At 42.0% G+C, this 15,583-nt stretch overlaps 1 protein-coding gene across 1 annotated transcript in view; it reads right to left on the bottom strand.

The window, feature by feature from the left end:
• ryr2b (ryanodine receptor 2b (cardiac)) overlaps window positions 1-15,583 on the bottom strand; it is a 102,667-nt gene that overhangs the window by 86,311 nt on the left and 773 nt on the right. The window contains exons 2-18 of the mRNA XM_034237910.1: window positions 14,104-14,223; window positions 13,557-13,661; window positions 13,371-13,445; window positions 13,154-13,232; window positions 12,833-12,945; window positions 12,386-12,509; window positions 11,983-12,079; window positions 11,819-11,893; window positions 6,886-7,042; window positions 5,580-5,741; window positions 5,307-5,428; window positions 4,004-4,187; window positions 3,783-3,918; window positions 3,423-3,518; window positions 2,591-2,709; window positions 2,178-2,311; window positions 64-305 (exon numbers count right to left, since the gene is read on the bottom strand). Coding sequence (XP_034093801.1) covers window positions 64-305; window positions 2,178-2,311; window positions 2,591-2,709; window positions 3,423-3,518; window positions 3,783-3,918; window positions 4,004-4,187; window positions 5,307-5,428; window positions 5,580-5,741; window positions 6,886-7,042; window positions 11,819-11,893; window positions 11,983-12,079; window positions 12,386-12,509; window positions 12,833-12,945; window positions 13,154-13,232; window positions 13,371-13,445; window positions 13,557-13,661; window positions 14,104-14,223 — 2,140 coding nt within the window. The remainder of the gene's footprint in view (window positions 1-63; window positions 306-2,177; window positions 2,312-2,590; window positions 2,710-3,422; window positions 3,519-3,782; window positions 3,919-4,003; window positions 4,188-5,306; window positions 5,429-5,579; window positions 5,742-6,885; window positions 7,043-11,818; window positions 11,894-11,982; window positions 12,080-12,385; window positions 12,510-12,832; window positions 12,946-13,153; window positions 13,233-13,370; window positions 13,446-13,556; window positions 13,662-14,103; window positions 14,224-15,583) is intronic.

Genomic DNA, 15,583 nt, shown 5'->3' with positions numbered 1-15,583 from the left:
CCTGTCCTTTCAAATATCTCCTTTAGAAGTGACATCACATCCAATTAGTACCGACTCTCGTACCTGACCAGAGGTGAAGCCCATCAAAGCCGTAGGAGCAGAGGTCGTCTCCCACACCGTTGCCCCCCCAGCCCTCCCCTCCTGTGGGCCGGGGCTGGTAGCCCTCAGTGCGAGCCCAGCCAACGCGCAGGTGTGTGGGTTCAGATGTGAGGAAGGGGTCCACATGATCCACAACCAGCTCATAGTACCACCTCCGATGCTGGGCTGAATCCTCCCGCAAAGCCAAAAAGATGTTTGGCCTCATGCTGTGGTGGGGTGGTGTGCAGAGTCGGGAGACAACCAGAACGACAAAAAGACAGAAGAGCGGGGCCCTTCCTTAGTAACAATGTGTTATATTTGGTTTGATTACAATGTTTTATTACAATATTCATAATTACAGAGATATAATTAGGACCTACAAATGACTGCATTATGATAACTACAACCGAAAAGAAGATAATCTTGGAGAATTACATGCAGTGTATGGTCATCTTAGACAAATATATCACCTTGTGAAAAATGCAGGTGCTCAGGTTGAAAGGTATGACTGCAGTAAGTTCAACAAGCTGCTGCTAGATGCCTGTTTGAGATTTCTCTGCAGTTCACACAGAGCATAACTCAACTCTCTTAGGCACAGCACATTGTATTCTTATGAATGGGTTCTCTTGGACTCACTCTTCCATTAGGTTTTATGAAAATAGTGCCTGTAGTTTTTCTTGCTGATGAACAAACCAGACCAAAAACATAACTTTCTTGGCAGAGGAAAATAAGCATGCAATACAGAACCAACTTCTAATTTCAACATCCCAATATTAATACTGTAACAGAAATACTAAAGAGAATTGAGAGGCAGAGTGTATGACAAACAATAAGATGGAGACGTATTCGCAAAATAAAGTAGTTCATATAGCGACACTCACCTCGCCCCTGACAGTTTTCATTAAATGATAAACATGAGAATAGATGGAAGGATAGAAAGAGATGTGACCTGGTTAAGAAGTATCAGAAGATTGGATATAGACAAACAAATAATAGGAAAGGGCATCTGAATAAGTCTACAAAATGTGGAGAAGATAAGAAAATCAATGGGATAAAAGAAACGAGGAATGAAAGAAAAACAGAAGCACTAATGAGCCATTTAGATGAAGAAAAAGTGATAGAAGGAGAAATTGCTTGAGGAGCAAGAGATCGTTGGGGAATGGACGAGCAGGTGCAAAGAATATGGAACAAAATAAGCTATACGGCCTGAGGAACAAAATGGGCCGCTGATAGGGAAAAGCATGATAAAAGAAGGCAGCTGCAACGGAAGAATGGGCAGATGGAGTTTTTTTTAAAAAAACAGCTCAAAGGAAAATAAATAGATCAGACTGGCCAAAGATATTCCGACAAAATATGATGAAACTGGGAAAAAACAAATGTTCAAAGCCATATAAGTGAGCCTTCTCACTTCAGGCAAGAAGAAACAAAATATATAAATAAATATCAGACATCTGCGCTCGGACAATAACATCACGTTCTTATCAATTCAGAAAAACCAGTTGGTGCACAATATACTGTATGAAGACTGAAGGAGACAATTATTTTTCAATTAACTAGAAAAGATGAGTGATGGAGAAAACTGAAGGGATTCTTGTATCAAGCATGTGAACATAATGAGATATAGACCAAGATGCACGACAGGTCAGCTATACAAATGCATGAGCAAGTATGAAAGGAGCTACAAGAAAAAGCCCCATGGTGATTCTCCAAGAGTCAATAAAAGCTATGAAGATGCACTGAATGCAACGCACACCAGTTTTAATGTGCTCTTTTATGCAAGATAACAAATATATGTCTACGATTCGTATATATTCTGTAGGTCCTACTTGTGTGTATAGTTAGCAGACAACATATATCATGTTCCAATAACTTGTATATAGACTCTTATTGCACTATTTTTGTATTTACTTACACTATTTTTTCTGTTTTTCCGTTTTATTGTGTTGCACTGTAGGTGGAGCCTGGGACCTAAGATCGTCATAACTACACTGTAGCTATGTACGTATGACTATTAAAAACCTTGAAACACTTCTAAATGCAGACGACTGACTCAGAGACAAAACTCAAGTCATTGTGTTTCGAGATTTCTAACATTGTACCTGGTGACCTGATTAGCCAGCCGTGTTTGCAGCAGCAGGTCTCTGTCAGGCAGCAGGTTGTCACAGATGAGGTTTTGATTGGACCGCACAGCTACACCATGACACACACACAGTGAGCACAGCACCTCCAGCACCTGCAAAACAGCAGCTCATTCAGCAATAGCTCGATAAACACATGTAAATTATCCCACAATGGGGAACAGATCATTATCTTTCTGTGTTAGCCCGAGTTCATTTTGTTTTCAAAACATGTTGAAAATGAATACAAAATAGTGTCACAAAAGTCATCTGAGAATTTGCATTTTTGTGTTTCAGCAGAAATACACATAAATCATGAGGGACACACGCATTTTGCTTCAATTATTGATAAAGCCTATTATTTTTCAAAATGTAAATGACAGAAAAACATTCACCTTGTGGTTGCATCCATGCTTGTCTAGAAAGGAGATGATAGATTGAATGTGTCCTTCTTTGATGGCGTTGAGTGCTTCAGGACTTTCCACTAAGACACAGTGTAGGACCTCCAAGACACCTGCACATAGATGTTGTTTCTTATTATTGTTTGGAAGATATCATTTATTTATTGTCGAACATTCTTTACACTGCCATGATGCTGAGATAACATATGGTAGAAATAATGTATAGAATATTAAAGTGTTTACAGGAACTTTGCAAAACATAATCTGAATGATTTAAAACTCAACCAGTGGCCTGTACTACGAATCCAGTTCAACAGACCCTGGATATGTTTGAGTTATCTTAACTAACCCAAAACAAACGCGCTCTCGCTAAGCGGTCCTACGATGCTGGTTATCAACTCGTTAACTCAAGCCGGGGTTTCTCTGTCCGGCTGAGTGTGGTTCACGTGAAAGGGTTAGCAACATTTGATCACAAACATGGACAAGCGTACTGACAGCGCAGCGTCATACTTACTGAATGAAAAGTCAACTATAATATTAGACAAATATGAAGACGTTAAACTTTAAACATCCATGACTTAAACACTTTATCCAGGATCAAAGCCACAGAGCTGAACCTGCAAGGTGAATACAGCTGGTAAAAGATAAAGTGTTTGAATGCGTACATTAACAGGTTTATGATATCACTGCCCCGCTAAGCAAAAATCCGGCTTCGTAGTACACGCCACAGGTGTGCTAAAACTAAGATCAACGTTTTCTTTTTTGTTAGAACGTTTTGCAAATTAAAAACAGGAATATTAATTAATTGCCCACAAATCCAACCAACCACAAGAGGCCTCCAGACGGTCCAGCCTGCTGATCAGCCAGTCGAGAGAACTGGAGAAATGTGCACAGTTTACACGGTTTCCCCGGATCAGAGCAGCTGCAGGAGCAAATTCAGGATTTTATTTAAAGGGATTTCAAGACATAGCACTTAGACACAACATAATCCATGTTTTCCATGCAAACAGAAGAATCAAAAGCAGGTTTAGGGCAACTCGTAGATAGGTATTCCAGTTTGAATCTAAATGGGTTAACATCAGAAGAAAATGTGTTTGCAATTGATGATAGATGTTGTAGTGTCAGTATTAAAAAAACAAATGGATATTGGGTAATCGACACCGAGAAGACGTGTGTTACTCCTCACCCAGCAGCTCGTAGAAACGGTTGAGGATGGTCTCCCACTCTTCTCCTTTGTCACTCTGTGCAACCTCAGCAAAATGAGAGCCACCGCTGTAATGGTGTAGACGATCAATACAATCCAGAACCAAATCTATTACACCCTGAGAAGAAAAGAGAACAAACTCAAGGAACAGTGACAAACAATTCACATGTAGGGCCGGTTTAATGATTCACACATAGATTTACCTCTTCTTGAAACATGTTCTGCCGACTCTTCAGCGCTCTCATGTTGTTCTGCTTAGCTTCATGGCTCTGCCCCTCCGATGGAAGCTGGAAATATTTGATTAGATCTTGCAGACTACATGTCACTATCTCCATTGGCAGGCTGACAGATTTGAGGTTTTCTTGTTGGCTTGAACCGTCCAGTTTCCTAGAGATGGATAGAATACTTCATGAGAGAATTTTCTATGAGACTAATCTGTTACTTACAGAACGTTAGTTGTCAGGCCCTTTAAAAATTGGTTGAGCCAAAAGTGATTCCATCTTCTCCATCTCTTTTCTCAGTGCTAATAGAGAGCCACAGTGACGCGTCCTAAAACCCGGAAGTAAACTCCTTCCGGTTCCTTCAACAAAAACGCAATGCAATTTCTCCATAGGATTTTGGAAAATAGCTGGAAATAAGGTCTGTGGTCGACACACATTTAAGAGACGGATCACGTTTTGTTCAGCCGGATAATATCCACATGTCTATCCTACTTTTATCATTTTCGAATCATAAATCTAGTCGCCAGAAGCAAACGTTATGCTATAAACGAACTACAGCAGGGTCGCTGCTTCAACGTCACACCAACTTAAGATCCATTTTCAAAACTAGATTCTAAATGTTACAAGTTGAAGCGTTTGTTTGAACAGTTTGCAGGAGGCCGGTACTTGCTTTCGAGCAGATCAGGGGCAAACAAACTTAGAGGAGTGTTTACGTGTTCGGTGTAATGACGTACAACGTTCTCCACAACTTCTGTAGTCCTATTCAGCCACTTGTTAACAACCATCGCTTTTCAGACACGTCAACTGTTCAGAAATCACCAGTGGGGTCACTGCTGATGTATTTAATGTTGTAGAACAAAAACGTGATCTGTCTCTTCAATTTGTGTCAAACACAGAACTTATTTCGAGCTATTTTCAAAAACCCTATGGAGAAATCCCATTGCTTTTTGTCGAAGGAACCGGAAGTGGTAAAAATGCTAACTTACTTCCGGTTTTTAGGACGCGTCACTGTGGCACTCTATTAAAGTGAATTAAATTGAGTTTCCAGCTTTTTAATCAGCATGCCATTATTCCAACAGCTTACTTTTTTTTTGTATACAGTTATTATAAGAAATCGCTTAAATCAATATATCTGTAATGGCTGATATATGAACCTGGCCTTGTGAGGTTTTTTCGCTCTCACAAGGACGGCAGGAAACATCGACCTTCACTCGGTCATTTGTGAATACCACACTGATAGAGACATTGTTACAATGACTTGGAGTCTAGACAAGGTATTCAGTACCTGATAAAGCAAGTGAAGAGTAGAGTAGCACTGCGGATGAGTCTGGCAGTGTGAGATTCCTCCCTTTGAGAACGAGACAGCGTCAGCCCATCATCCATATGACCCTCGCCGTGCAGAATGGCCTGGAAAAATAATTTGCAAACATTCCTAAGTCTTTCTAAAAGTGCAAATCAGTGCATTTATCTTAAATCAATATATAAAATGAGTCCTACCCCTTTGGTTAATCAATAATGATTGTCTTGATATAAACGTTTTGAATTTAAGAAGGTATACCTTTCTCTGAGCCCCTCCCATGCGTGTAGATGCGTCCACAGCTTGGTAGGTGAGCCAGAGTCCAGAGTCTACATGCTGAACGTAACAAATGGAGTCTCCATACTTGATCTCTGGGATCCCCATGCCATCGACGTTAGTCTTTGTGCCAGCGTCAAGCTTCTCCTGTATGAGACAGTGTTTCATGTTTCACAATCAGGTGTGTTTATCTGATAATAAACAGATCTAATACACAAATGACCTCCCTTTAACCTTTTTCAGTCAGGCCCCCTTTGTGTAATTGGAAATATTTTCGAGCCCCCCCTAATCCGGTTCCCACTGAGATTGGTAGAATTAATTGTATATAGTTGTACAAAAATTACATTTTCTCTGCTAATAATAATAATTAGACAAAAAGATCCAATTATAATTTTATTATGGATTGAACATGAACAAAAGTGCTTGTAATGGCAGAGGACCCAGTGCCACTGTGAAATAATGAGGCCTAATTGAAACAATTACAAATACTGCTCATCCATCCGGTTCTTTAACAGTATTTTTATAGGTTGTTTTTGTTATTTTTTTAGGGGAAAAACTAAACAAATTAGAAACAGAATTCACATTGATTCATTGTATATTTAGTGTGGATTATGGGCAGCTAGCACACATTAAAATACCTGCAGTGGTGGTAGTAAGTAGATTTACTCAAGAACTGCACTTATTTTGAGGTACTTTATCACTTTTGCTTCTTTGTAATTCTGCTCCTCTACAGTCCAGAGGTAAATAGTGTACTTTTACTCCACTACATGTATTTAACACCTTTAGTTACTTGAAGTGAAATATAATCAACTCTTAAATCAGACTTTAGTTACACCTGGAGTAAATTCACAAGCTACCCTGCAGTATACTACTTTTACTTAAGTACTTGATCTGAGTACTTCTCCCACCTTATACGTAATTGGGGCAACAGAACTCTGAGTTAAGGATGCATTTCTCCGTATGAATATGATGCCTTTTGGCCAGCTGATGGACAGATTGCTCGTGTTTCCGCGAAAATACTTATGGCAAACAAGCATTGACCACATCGAGCTCTGTAGATTAGATTGTCACTTTTGAACGCTATGTTCTAACGAACACGTTAGATGTCAAGGGAACTGCCGGTTGTGATAAAAATGTGTCAATTTCATTGATTTTACGAGCAAACAATGTTTGTTTACAACTTATTCACAAGCTTCACGTGTCCCCCCTTCAATAGCGGGGAACTGGATAATTATGCCTTAATCGAAGGAGCGTTAAAAAAGTGTAGGCTCTTTTTTGTGTGACTCCTGACCTTTGATGATCGAAAGCAGAAAGAGGTCGTGATGATGTCAGCTTTGTCTCGATCAACCAGATGCAGTCCCTTCTCCTCTGTTAGACCCAGGTAACGACCAGTGGTCACATGACGGAGCCGGAAAGGCTGCCCCCAGCATGTGTGCCTACCACTCCAACTTAGAAAAATCAAGAGCATTGTGGTTTTAGTAGGGCTGTACCAAATGTCAATTTTAAACATTTGAAGACTTGCTTTTAAGACATCAAACTAAATCCTAATGATTGAATACATTGGATTTCTGAGTTTTTAGGTAATCTAATATTAGTTTCCTCAACATAAATACAGGTAGGTACTGACTGAGGACTGAGCAGTCGCTGTGTGTGTGTGTGTGTGTGTGTGTGTGTGTGTGTGTGTGTGTGTGTGTGTGTGTGTGTGTGTGTGTGTGTGTGTGTGTGTGTGTGTGTGTGTGTGTGTGTGTGTGTGTGTGTGTGTGTGTGTGTGTGTGTGTGTGTGTGTGTGTGTGTGTGTGTGTGTGTGTGTGTGAGACAGTGAGAGGGGAATAGAAGGTGGAAGGCGTGTGTGTGTGAGACAGTGAGAGGAGAATAGAAGGTGGAAGGCGTGTGTGTGTCATGGCGGCCACGCATGAGTGGTGAGAGGAACTCGCTCACCTTTTTTAACATCTAAGCTCACATACACCCGTTGTAACTGCCATCGTTATTGCAGTGGGGATATAAGATGCACTGGACGCTTTTGGTACACAACGTGTCTCGTTACCACGCTGAGATTGGCCTTTAAACAAGCCCTGAACAGCGGGCGGGTCTACAAACAACGCCTGAACGTCTGCGACCCAAGCCCAACACAGGCCGGAGATGTTCGTGTAGACTTCGAGCAATATGTGCGATTATTGTCAGATTGTGAGTGGACTACTTTCCAGAGAGATGAAAGAGCGTACAGGGGGACACTGGACACAAAACTGCTCCAGGTAAGATCTAACTTTGCTGTTACTCCCGGAGGCGCAGAGAAGTGGGACAGGCTGGTGACAATCCTGACCAGCGCTTTTTTCATTAATGGAATATTCTCCGCGACGCAACGAAACTTGCGTCCCTACGGATTCCAGCTTCTGAAATATGTCGCCAGAATCCTGAAGAAATTCCCTCTTTCTGACAACTTCCCGGTGGACGTTACAGCTGACTCGCTGACACCTTGGATAGAAATGCAGCTTCGCTTCATCCGTGAGAGAATACAACCAGCGCTGCGGGCCGCCGGGACAGAGACACAACGGCAGCAAAGGAAAGTTTCCAGGAACAAGCTGGCATATCTCTGGCAACACCGCAAATCAAAGGCAATCGATATCATTTTAAATAACAGCTGTTTTCCGGAAACCACGCCCACTGTTAGTGATACAGCCAATGTGTATGACTACTATAAAGCCAAATGTCAAACTGTGCCGAGGGCTACTCCCCTGGCCACGCCCCCTTGGTACAATTTCATTGACAGAATAGAGCCAGGCTATTTCCCAGATACCCAGGATTTTACAACAGAGGAGGTGGATGCAGTTCTGGCTTCTCTTCCTAATAACAAGGCTAGTGGATCTGATGGGGTCATCTATGAGACGCTGAGAGCTACCAGGCCCACGTCAACACAGACACTCACACACATCTTCAATGCCTGCCTGATCAATGAGAAGGTGCCTGCTTCATGGAAAGGGGCCCTCATTCACAGGATACCAAAAAAGGAAAATGTCCCAGATGATCCTTCCACTTGGCGCGACATTTCACTATTGCCCACTGTATACAAAGTCTTTATGAAGTGCCTACTCACCCGCATCTTACCCTGGCTGGTGGACACAGGGATTCTCTCCCCCCATCAGAAAGCATATATCAACAGACAGGGAATGAACGAACATGTGTTTTGCTTAAAAACCGGAATAGATGATTTCAAACATGGATCATCTAAATTCTACACAGTGTTTTTGGACTTTAGAGACGCGTTTGGTACACTCTCCCATGAGGTGATGCTACAAGCATTAGAGGAAATACACCTGCCTCAGCCTTTGGTGAATATTGGTGAATATTGTATCCAATGTGTACCAAGGTTCATTTCTCCAGGTTATCTGTGGGCAGCAGCTCACAGAGCCGATTGCACTGAAGGTGGGAATAAAAACTGGCTGTCCCTGGAGTGCCGTGAACTTCATCCTAGCACTCAACCAATGGATGAAGTGGATTTACCAGTGCGCTCCTTTGCATGTCAAATCCCCAAATCCTGTTCAGGGATACGCTGACGACGTGCAGGTGTCATCACGACAAGAGGATGTCATCATTAACATGCTGGCGCGCACTGATGAGTTCCTCCAATGGTCAGGGCTGGAGGTGAAGCAAGCTAAGTGTGCCGTACTCCATGAGCGCCGCAGTGGAGGCAACCGCTGGTATAAGGCCAAGAACGACAAGCCCCCCTCCTTTCTTGTAATGGGCCAACCCATTAAGGTGTATTCCCGTAATGAGACCTACCCATACCTTGGCCACAGGTTTAACATCGCTGGCGAGTGGGGGGAGCAGGTCGAGGAGCTCGCTACAGAGTTTCTCCATCGTCTCCACCTGATTGACTTGTCCCCCCTCCCCGTCCTCATGAAGCTCCAGGCTGTGAGAGAGGTGGCTTTGGCTAAAAATTCAACATCTCTTTGCCAATGTACACATCCCTCTCAAGGCACTGAGAGAAATGACAAACAAAACTGTCCAGCTGGTCAGAAAGTGGGTGGGCCTCAACACACACTCCACACGGGGCATCATCTTTCTCCCATGTGGAGAGGTGGGGCTGGGAGTCCCCAATGTCGAGTGGACCTACATAGCCACCAGGCTAGCCCACCTGATCCACATGCTTAACAATGATGATGTCACCGTAAGAGAAATGGCCAGGGCCTCTCTCCTGCTGGATCTACACAGAAGGAAGATCCCCCTGGCCAGCGCAGACCAGAACAACTTCCTCGGCTTCAGGAGGAAAGACTCTGGGAAACTGGACTCTCAGGCCAGGGGCTTCGGGGTCTGACTGGCCAGATCTCAATGACCTCTGCAATCGGACTGGAGTCCAGCTGAAATGGACAAGACTCAACACACAGACTGAAGTCCCTGTCTCTGATGAACTGATCACAGACCCCAGTGTGGTTGTGAAGGCCGACATCACAACACCTCAGGAAGAGACTGTGGAACTGCACAGAGACTCTGCAAGGAGGGTTCTGCTCAGCATGAAGCAGTCTGAGATCAGGCAGCACTGGTGTGGACTCCGACTACAGGGAAAACTAGCCTGTTTGGGGTTTGCTGACCACTCAGTCTCACACTCAGTGTTTAAGAACGCCGCTGTTGGTGAGGATGTTCTGACATTTACCATCAAAGCAAGACTGCAGGTATTACCCACTAAGTACAATCTGTCCACCTGGTACCCTCGCATTCACACTCCATTCTGTTTAAACCATCAGGATTCACAACAACACCTAGAATCCATTGCACACATAACAAATGGATGTAATGCATACAAACGCCTGTACATAGCCCGTCATGACCGTATTGTGGACATTGTGTCTGATGCGGTACGAAACATCTTACCATCTAGCGCAGCAATGTACAAGCACGCTAGAGTGCTACCAGAATGGTTTGGTTTTACCAATGATGTCTTTGCTAACATCCCAAATACACCTGATGTTGTTTTTGTTGACACCAACCACAGGGAGGTGCTAATATTAGAAGTAGGCTGTGCCTTTGACCTGTACATGGACCAGGCTTTCCAGGACAAGTATATCAAATACCAACCACTGCTCGATGTGATAACCAGCTTTGGGTACAAGTGTAGATACAGCATACTTATATTCGGAAGTCTTGGCCATGTATATAAATGCACCATGATTGGTCTGAGAATTGCAGGAATGTCAAAGAGAAAAGCCAAACAAATTGCCAAATATTGCTCTGTTTCAGCTGCGGCAGCTTAGCCGTGTGGAGAAGGAGGTGCTGTGTGTTCCCCTAAGTGTTCTGTGCTGCTTGGCCCCGATATATTTGATTCCCTGTCTTATGTAATATAATTTGTGGAACCAAATAAAGTATTTGTGTGTGTGTGTGTGTGTGTGTGTGTGTGTGTGTGTGTGTGTGTGTGTGTGTGTGTGTGTGTGTGTGTGTGTGTGTGTGTGTGTGTGTGTGTGTGTGTGTGTGTGTGTGTGTGTGTGTGTGTGTGTGTGTGTGTGTGTGTGTGTGTGTGTGTGTGTGTGTGTGTGTGTGGTGTGAGAGGGAATAGAAGGTGGAAGGCTGACTATTACACAGATGGTTTTGTGAAATGTAATGAGTCTGTCATCTGCCTGGCCATTACCGTGGGTCAATCTGTGAACAAACAAATCTAAATTCAAATCTAATTCCACAAAGATATAATTATATTAGTGTAGCCTCCGTAGAACTGTGCAGAAACACCATGTTTAAACAGAACAAATAGACATGTAAATAAAAACTGCACAGGAAGAAAAGATGGATTTGGAATTGGATTGTAAACATGATGAATGAAGTTTTAAATCGTCAAACAATTCAGTACATCCCTAGTTTTAAGTTGGGTTTGTTTTGCTTTGAAGGAACATGAGCAGTCCAAATCATTTAGTTTTCCCTCTTTGGGAGCAGGCAGCGGACACACAGCCTTAATTCCATTCTGGGCAAGTGATATAAAATATGCTTCCAGCCTTTGTGGGCGACAAACAGCAGAAAGAGATTCTGGGCCCAGCTCTGGCAGTGACCGGCAGCAGTGTGTGCAACATTATACTCTCATATGGTCTTAACAACAAACAACTTCTGTACCTTTTTTGATCTGTAAATGAGACTGTAAAAACATTTTCATAACGGGATGGTGATTTCAACATGTTTAAAACTGTAGATCAAAAACGAAACAAAAAAATGTGTGTGGCTGAATATTACTTCCTGCGTATACTTACACAACACGCAGTATCTCCAGCCTCCAGAGAGAGCGGGCATGGCTGGAGACTGATCCAATCTCATAATGCATTATCCTAAATTAAGAAGAAAAAAAGACATGACCACAGAGGTAAAGGATGCTTTGTTTAGCTGACATTACAGACCCCTGGTCGTTTCATCTGACCTTTGCAGCTCCTCTCCCTGCTCAGTGGATGGAATAGTCAAACATGCGTCACTATGGCTGTGGAGAAGCCTCAGTGTGTCATCCCCCTTGAGGTAACCTAGAATTAGCACAACAGAAAACAGACGTAATTTTTGAACAGGCATTTCTTTGGCTATAACTGGTATCTAAACATGGGTCATTACTCCAAACTAATTGCAGGTATGTCTAATAATAATTGAAGGCAAAGTTGTTGAACTGGGTAATGACTGAACATCATACAATTCTTAATTTTAGCCATCGCCATCGAAACATCAGGGGACCTTACGAGTCGCTGGACACAACAAAAGTTGGGTCTTGTCCTTTTAGAGACTAAACGTTTGTTTTTCCAATTAACTTAGAGAGGAAAAGATCAAATGAAACTTGCCTTGAGCAACCCCACCTCCAGAGCAAATGGGAGCGACACTCCAGAGAGTTTGCTGGAAGGCTGCATTAACAATCAGGCTGTCACTCAAGCTTTTGTTGTCAACTGCAGTGCCAAAGGACAGGTGCTGGGAAGAAACAAAATATGCTCATCAACAATGAATGCCACTTTTGATTTTGCTATTACAAAAGCTGTTATCATGAACAATTATGCTAATCAACACACCAGAGGCAGAGAGAACTTAGATTGCAAACTACCAAAGAAATTCAATGGAAATTGACATGTAAATGGTTGGTTTCTCCTTCTGCAAAGAGGAGGAATAAAGTCGCTTGAACACACATTCAATGTCCACATTTAATTAGTAGTTTGCAAACTCATCAAACAGGTTTGTGTGTTAGACAATGAAGCAGATTATTGGTCATCTAAGCATCAAAACCCCTACTGACTCACCAGATATCTCTCTGAAGAAACATTGACCAGGATGAGGTCATCTCCAACTCGCACTTTCTCACCCTCTGACCTCTGTCTGGACGCAGGGTGGACGGTCCACCAACATGCCTCACCTGAGCCACACATATGCAGTTTAGTTAAAAAAAATAACTCATAGTCGAGCACTTTCATTCTAAACAAATACATTGACTATATTTCTTTATTTTTGTTTCTTGTCTATCCACCCATCAAGCAAAGCAAATCCCTTATATGTGAAAACCTACTTGGCAATAAACTGGATTTTGATTCTTATCAGATTCAAAAAGTCCCAACAATAAATACCTGCTTTATCCTCTTGCAGACCAACATCAAAAACCAGCTTGTCCGTTGAAGTGTGAGATGAAGACAAGCAGCTGAGATACTGCAAGTGAAATAAACAGATATATTTTACAGCGAACATATGAACAAATGGTTTTGAAAAAGCTAATAAAACTGTTGGCAAAGTAAGATGGCCCCCTTCTGATTTATCTCTGCATTACTGTATATGAGGATGACTCACCATGCCACTATATGAGTGTAGGAACAACACTGCCTGGCCATATAGAAGGGTGCGATGGCTTCCTCCAGCTCCCACCTGTGAATCACATTATTGAACTCAGAGTTTGTGTAGCTTGAAAAGTGGATAAAAAAATATAGAAACAAAGACTTAATAAAAATACAGAAACCGATCAATTTAAACACCCACCTCTGCAGCCAGATGCATACTGTGGGCCAGCATCTCCTGCAGGGCTCGCACAGACAGGCACTGGGCCAGAACGAAGCCACACACAGACAGGTCGGGTGGAACATTCTGGAAGAAATAAAAAGACAGCAGAGCATGTGTCATTGCGGCAGCTTTATATCCAACCCTCCACAGGGCAAAACTCCTGTAAGCAGTGACAAGGACCACAGACATTTGGGAATTAGGCAGTCTAAATCGGGTATAAAGAGGAAAATCTGGCACACAAGAGGACTTCAACATTATTATAAAATATTGAATGTGATTAGGTATTCATTTAGAGACGTTGAAAGACAGTTGTAGGTTAACAAATTGTGTTCCCAATTCTATTTTTTGAATGTTTGATTGACTTTATTCAATTAATCTTACTAAAAAAATATATATTATAAAACATTAGAGAATTATTTGCATCATGTTATGCATCTCTCTTCTATCATTCCATATTTTAAGTGACAGTAATTGACAATTAGACCTCTCTGGGAATGTGAAAAGACTTTGAGATGGAGCTCTTTACCTTGCAATTAGAGGTGGGCTCAAGCCTGCAAAGTCGGCTGCCAAAGCCCTCTGCAGCAAGACAGAGTTTCACATGTTCCTCCTGGGAGGTGAAGGTACTCTGCAAAACCACCTCATCTCCCTGAGAAAAACACACAGAAAGAAGCCAGCAGTAAGCACAATCTCAAAAGTATAAAAGAAAAAAGTAGATCAATAGAACAAATGCAAATTAAGATTCATATGATTTGTTTGTGAAGGCCAAAGCTGAAACAGATCAATTATAAACCCAGGAACAAAAAGATAATTCAAGCCCTCAAAAATGTAAGCTTTGAAGCAGCCTTTGCTATATCAGATCCTACAGCTTACTATTGTTTAATATTAATAGAAATATTTATTAGTGAACCAACATGCTCATCAAGGCAAGCATGAATATGGCTATTAGGAATCCTAACCCAAAAATAGCTAACAAATATCACAAAACCTGAGTTGTCATAGCGTGTTTACAAATGCACCAAAGAGTAAGTCCAGCCTTACTCTAAATGCTTTTACAGTATCTCTCAGCTAAATGGATCTTATCTTGATGTAAATGCCAAATTGACCATATCAGAGGAATCAGGCTTTTCACATCTATTTAAGGTACTGAAGAAAGGGACAACAGACGACTGCTATCCAAAATGCAGCCACGACGAGCAACACCTCTCCATACCCAGGGCTGCATACCTCCATATTGGGAAGACACTGCACAGTTTGACCCATGATTCACCCTGCTTTCCACTCTTCATATCAGCAGTACTCTGCAATCAGTCACACACACTGTCCAGTGCTGAGAAGCTGTGGGGCATTCAGATGGCTAAAGCACTCGGCTCTTCTTCAAGGTACATTTCGCAAGTGAAAATTCACTGCGCCACAAGACTTATTCCAAAAGTCAAAAGGCCTGACGATTGAACAACCAAGTTCATAAAGCAGAAACACCTTGCTTCATATGAAGACCACCCCCATCAACATAAGGACAGTAATACACTTACAACATAAAACGGTGACTTTCAAAGGAAAAAGCAAAGGTGCTATCTCACACGTCATATATTTAACTAGTATGTCTAATAGAGACATTGAGCGTGGGGCATGATTTGTCAGGATCTGGGTGGCTAATTTAATGATGTATGACACAGATATCCACAATGTAATTTCATTTTGTGGATACTGGGTCAGTAACCATCTGAATCACTGCCTGTGTGGTGTTTCATATCCACAACAGACACTCTCCTTCCCTGTGACATGCACTTATCACAGGGTAAGATAACAAGCAGTGAAAGGACAACTTACAACCAGGGAGCATGATAGCATCTTGCAAACCATTTGTGGTATTCTTTTAAACTGAACTGATGAAGATAGTAATAATGCTGCTGGGAGCTGTGCAAAAAACATTTTTTAATTAAATGTTGTTAATGTTACATTCATGTTATTTAAATATAAATCAAACGTTATTTCAATACAACAACACT

Source organism: Gymnodraco acuticeps, unplaced genomic scaffold (genome assembly GCF_902827175.1).
Source record: "Gymnodraco acuticeps unplaced genomic scaffold, fGymAcu1.1, whole genome shotgun sequence".
Taxonomy (NCBI): domain Eukaryota; kingdom Metazoa; phylum Chordata; class Actinopteri; order Perciformes; family Bathydraconidae; genus Gymnodraco; species Gymnodraco acuticeps.
The sequence above is the reverse complement of the archived record's forward strand: the minus strand, read 5'-3'. Positions and strand labels throughout refer to the sequence as shown.